The sequence below is a fragment of the Tachypleus tridentatus genome, unplaced genomic scaffold, assembly GCF_004210375.1.
Source record: "Tachypleus tridentatus isolate NWPU-2018 unplaced genomic scaffold, ASM421037v1 Hic_cluster_1, whole genome shotgun sequence".
Lineage (NCBI taxonomy): Eukaryota > Metazoa > Arthropoda > Merostomata > Xiphosura > Limulidae > Tachypleus > Tachypleus tridentatus.
Window position 1 is genome coordinate 12,017,893 of NW_027467777.1, and position 6,066 is coordinate 12,023,958.

The following is a 6,066-nucleotide window of genomic DNA, read 5'->3' on the forward strand; positions in this document are numbered from 1 at the left end:
CTAACTCGACAGTGCTAATTTTGCAATGTCTCTGACTAAAGACACGAGACAATTCAGTGCATTGTCGCCAATTCTACCAAAAGAGTTTTGTGTGTCACTTACACATGAGTCTATTTATACTACATTGTTGAGAACTGTAATAAGCTAAAAACCCATTAGAAAAAACTTGGTTATTTCGTTGTACTTAAAACTTATTGGTTTCGTGTATGTGTGTAACAACAGAGGTACAGTAAGTAGACAGAAGATTTGAAGCCACTTTGTCGTGAGAGTTTACTGTACAAAACAAAAATATACAACTACAGCATACAGAACTAGTTACTACTAACAGATAACGAATTCTACACGACGATCATAAATAAATTATCTGAATAAAGAAGAGTTTCTTAAATATTTACCATTTCAAGGTCTCGTTTACTCTTAACAATAACTCCACGGCCGACAGTGAACCTTCTCTCTCTTGTTTCTAATTTTTGAACATTTAACGTCATTTCTTTACCTTCTAGGTGTCGCTCGACTTTCACATTCGCTAATTCAGCGTCTTATCGGTTTTACCTTTCCTTGTTTATGTCCCGCACTGGAAATATGAATAACGTTAACATTTGCTGACGGTTCGGGTTGACACAATCAGCCACAGTTTTATATTGGAACAGATCCTCAAACATCCGTATCTCCTCCCTGGATAACGTGTCACTTAGAATCTCAGATTTTGTAACACTACTGTCAAGGTTACACTTCAGCCTAACGACGTCTGTATTCATGTCCAGCAGTTACATCTCGTTTATGAAAGGTCTTTAACTCGTTTCCAACAGTTGCGTCCTGTGTAACAAAGGTCATTTCGAATGTCATTGGATCACTTTAAATAAAACTAATTGTTACAGCTTTTCTAATGACCGTGGGTTGGTCAGCAGTTCCCGGGTCAGGCGCCAGCACTGCTTGGCTGCGTTCTCGAGAGAACTGGCAGACTTTCCCTTGAAGAGGTCCAGCTGGGGGAGGAAGTAGTGCGGACAACGGCGACACTGTAGACACGAGATCATCTGTAACAGAATACCGTTGAGGCGATCACCCAGACAGGCCTCGTCCCATTCCAGCTCTCGGGGGTGCTTCTCACACTCGTACAGTAGCAGGGTCTTGAGATGGTAGCTCGTGACGGGGTTGCCTGGCAGGTCCAGGTGACGGTCCCTCATCGTCTTCAGGATACTGAGGCACTTCTTCCGACAGCCTCCGGCGAGCAGGCTGTTCTCGGCTTCCATGAAGTGTAATACCCAGGCGTCACCTTCCATTGAAGACTGTTTACCCTGCAGAGAAATGCAGTCCTTGGACAATAGATCGAATCCTTCGGCTTTAACTTCGGCCACAAGGTTGGGGTTGGGCCAAGGGATGTGTGGGATTGGCCAGTGAGCTGCTGACCGCGGCCAAAGTCCGCTGCAGCGGAACGCCGGTGTGATTTGCACAACATATCGTTCTCTGATTCGCAGTTTGACCTCTGTGGTGTCGGCAACCATTTTGACCACATCTCGGTAGCTGCTCTTGTCACACGCTTGAGCCACGAGCGTTTGAAAACGGCTGCGAATCTTCCTAGCGGACAGATAGCCCGAGGCCGTGATGAACTCTACCCAGAGTGACATGGAACGCTTTCGGCCATCGCTAAGCTTCAAGACGGCACAGCCAGGTAAAGATCCGTCGTCCACGAAGTTGAACACCCCCATCTGGTTAAGGTACAGGATCACCTCGAACTCGGTCGGTGAGAGCACCTCCAAGCCGTCGAACCTGCTGTTACATTCGTTGAGCGACGAGATAAACCGTGGTTCCTGTACCTCAACCTCCTTCAACACGTCCTGTACAACCTTACAGACGTCTCTAACCGTTTTAGCGACAGCCGCTTTACGGGCGTGAACCCGCTCCCCGTAGAACTTGTTCAGCTGATATAGCAGCTTGGACTGGGCTGCCATCATATCAGACGGCACCAACATCTCGGTTTAATCTCTTCCACTACTACCAACTTGACTTCTGCAAGACGCAGAGTTTATGACAAAATGTTGTTACAAGCGTAGTTGGTTACCACTAGGCGGCTCTACTGATATATTTTGCTGCCTCCCAGTCTCCGCCCCTAATGATGCACTATTGGCTGACGAGACGATCACGATATCCAAGTCTTTGCGACGAGGGAAAAAGTTAGAACAGTAGAGCAGTCTAGCGGTGGGAACCTTGGGATAACAAGAGGTTGAAGGAATATGGCGATTGGTCTGCCAGCGAAAGAAAATATGGTAGGGAAGGGGAATCGAGTTAGCTGTCAAGTTTAATCAGTCAATGGACAAGGTGTAGACAGGAAACTCCGCCCTATGACGGCTGAGGGTGGAGCTAACCAGGTGGTCCTTGTCTGGAGAATATGGGTATCAGACTTAGCAAGGATGTACTTTAAACAGTAGAAACGTTTGTTTATAGGTAGGTTTCCCATAGCCACTGTTTTAGGCAAGAAAGTACATCTTGTTTCTGAAAATATGTATTATATTTTTAAATTTAAAAATCTCTATTTTGACGTAACACGTACGCACTAGAACCCGAACATTTTTATATATGTTGAGAAAATCACATTGTCTTAGTAATTCAGGTCAAGTATATTCACACTGAGGTTTCGTTCTGAAACATTGTTCGATAACCTGTTACGGTTAGTGTGTGATGGAAATGTCTCCAGTTTGGTAAACTGTTAGGTTTAGTGTGTGATGGAAATGTCTCCAGTTTGGTAAACTGTTAGGGTTAGTGTGTGATGGAAATGTCTCCAGTTTGGTAAACTGTTAGGGTTAGTGTGTGATGGAAATGTCTCCAGTTTGGTAAACTGTTAGGGTTAGTGTGTGATGGAAATGTCTCCAGTTTGGTAAACTGTTAGGGTTAGTGTGTGATGGAAATGTCTCCAGTTTGGTAAACTGTTAGAGTTAGTGTGTGATGGAAATGTCTCCAGTTTGGTAAACTGTTAGGGTTAGTGTGTGATGGAAATGTCTCCAGTTTGGTAAACTGTTAGGGTTAGTGTGTGATGGAAATGTCTGCAGATAAAAAGTGTTGTTAACTTGCGGTCTTGCAGATTTGACTATAATCAGATATTTCTTGAAATTCAACTAAATAGAACACGACTTCTTGAGTTCTCTCCCATTTTAGAAAGATGTGCTGTGACGTTACACAAATGGTTTCTTTAGTGGATGTTATATATTTTAAATATTGTGAAACTGTATACAATAACAGTTGGCATATCTCGGTTGTGTTTCATTGAGTAACAGGTTTATTTACATACCTCACAGTTTATATCAAGATATGATTGTAGTTACAATAATTAAAATGTTGAATCATAACAGATTGTAGATAGAATAATTAGAATGTTGGACCAAGACGTGACTGTAATTAGAATAATTAGAATGTTGAACCAGGACGTGACTGTAATTAGAATAATTAGAATGTTGGACCAAGACGTGGCTGTAATTAGAGAAAAATAGAATGTGTGACCAGGACGTGAATGTAATTAGAATAATTAGAATGTGTGACCAGAACGTGACTGTAATTAGAATAATTAGAATGTTGAACCAGAACATGACTGTAATTGGAATAATTATAATGACCAGAACGTGAGTGTAATTAGAATAATTAGAATGTATAATCAGGACGTGACTGTAGTTAGAATGTTGGACCAAGACGTGACTGTAATTAGAATAATTAGAATGTTGAACCAGGACATGACTGTAATTAGAATAATTAGAATGTTAAGCCAGGGCGTGACTGTAATTAGAATAATTAGAATGTTGAACCAGGACATGACTGTAATTAGAATAATTAGAATGTGTAACCAGGACGTGACAGTAATTAGAATAATTAGAATGTTGAATCAGGACGTGACTGTAATTAGAATGTTGGACCAAGACGTGGCTGTAATTAGAATAATTAGAATGTTGAGCCAGGACGTGACTGTAATTAGAATAATTAGAATCTTGAACCAGGACGTGACTTTAATTAGAAAAAATTAGAACGTGTGGTCAGGACGTGACTGTAATGAGAATAATTAGAATGTGTGACCAGGACGTGACTTTAATTAGAATAATTAGAATGTGACCAGGACGTGACTGTAATGAGAATAATTAGAATGTGTGACCAGGACGTGACTGTAATTAGAATAATTAGAATGTGTGACCAGGACGTGACAGTAATTAGAATAATTAAAATGTTGTACCAGGACGTGACTTTAGTTAGAATAATTAGAATGTTGAACCAGGACGTGACTGTAATTAGAAAAAAATAGAATGTGTGTCCAGGACGTGACTTTAGTTTTAATAATTAGAATATTGAACCAGGACGTGACTGTAATTAGAAAAAAATAGAATGTGTGTCCAGGACGTGACTTTAATTAGAATAATTAGAATGTGTGTTCAGGACGTGACTTTAATTAGAATAATTAGAATGTTGAACCCGGACGTGACTGTAAGTAGAAAAAAATAGAATGTGTGTCCAGGACGTGACTTTAATTAGAATAATTAGAATGTTGAACCAGGACGTGACAGTAATTAGAATAATTAAAATGTTGTACCAGGACGTGAGTGTAATTAGAAAAAAAATTAGAATGTGTGACCAGGACGTGACTGTAATTAGGATAACTAAGGTGTCGTTTTTGAACATAACTCTAGTTAGAACAATTGTGTATTTTTATTATGTCCTAATTTCAATTGTATATATATTTTTGTAATGTTACCTGTGCTTTTATGTGTTGTTCTAGGGCCTGATCGGAACTGTTCTATGTTATTGTGGCCTGATCTGTAGTGTTGTTTGTTGTTCTGAACTGTTTTGTGCTATTGTGATCTGACCTGTACTGTTTGTTATGTGTTATGACCTAGTAACAGGTGATTTATTTGTCATTGTGGAGTCTCTACCAGAATTCAGTAAATGGGGCTCCATGGTGATATGAAAAGTCAGAAGTAAACTAAAAGGCATACCACCACGAGCCCTTCCATGTGTGTGGCCCCGAGCAATTGCCCAGTTTGCCCAGTAGGTAAGACAGTCTATCCCTAGGAAGTAGTGTTCGTATTATCAGAGACAATGTACCTTTAATTCTGGGATCAATATATGACTTTTGTTTACGAAAAACAGACGCACCAGGGTTTGCACGTTTGTATTTTGAAAATCACGTGAGTGTTCAAATCATTAAGACATAATCAATTGTATTTTTAGAACCACGTGACTTTTTTACTTATTAAGTGTTTTAAACATCGTTATGTTTTGCTAGGTTTGATGACATATTTAAACCTGTATCAACCGTTAAACAACCTGAAGTTTTGCCAGGTTTGATGACATATTTAAACCTGTATCAACTGTTAAACAACCTGAAGTTTTGCCAGGTTTGATGACGTATTTAAACCCGTATCAACCGTTAAACAACCTGAAGTTTTGCCAGGTTTGATGACGTATTTAAACCCGTATCAACCGTTAAACAACCTGAAGTTTTGCCAGGTTTGATGACATATTTAAACCTGTATCAACTGTTAAACAACCTGAAGTTTTGCCAGGTTTGATGACGTATTTAAACCCGTATCAACCGTTAAACAACCTGAAGTTTTGCCAGGTTTGATGACGTATTTAAACCCGTATCAACCGTTAAACAACCTGAAGTTTTGCTAGGTTTGATGACGTATTTAAACCCGTATCAACCGTTAAACAACCTGAAGTTTTGCTAGGTTTGATGACGTATTTAAACCCGTATCAACCGTTAAACAACCTGAAGTTTTGCCAGGTTTGATGACGTATTTAAACCCGTATCAATCGTTAAACAACCTGAAGTTTTGCCAGGTTTGATGACGTATTTAAACCCGTATCAACCGTTAAACAACCTGAAGTTTTGCTAGGTTTGATGACGTATTTAAACCCGTATCAACCGTTAAACAACCTGAAGTTTTGCCAGGTTTGATGACATATTTAAACCCGTATCAACCGTTAAACAACCTGAAGTTTTGCTAGGTTTGATGACGTATTTAAACCCGTATCAACCGTTAAACAACCTGAAGTTTTGCTAGGTTTGATGACGTATTTAAACCCGTA

General features: G+C 39.8%; 1 protein-coding gene across 1 annotated transcript; it reads right to left on the minus strand.

Moving 5' to 3' along the window:
• Positions 1-251: 251 nt before the first annotated feature.
• On the minus strand, positions 252-2,059 carry LOC143241840 (protein mab-21-like 2). The gene has a single exon (XM_076485116.1). It carries the CDS (start codon positions 1,968-1,970, stop codon positions 873-875), a length of 1,098 nt encoding a protein of 365 aa, XP_076341231.1. The 5' UTR covers positions 1,971-2,059; the 3' UTR covers positions 252-872.
• Positions 2,060-6,066: the final 4,007 nt, after the last annotated feature.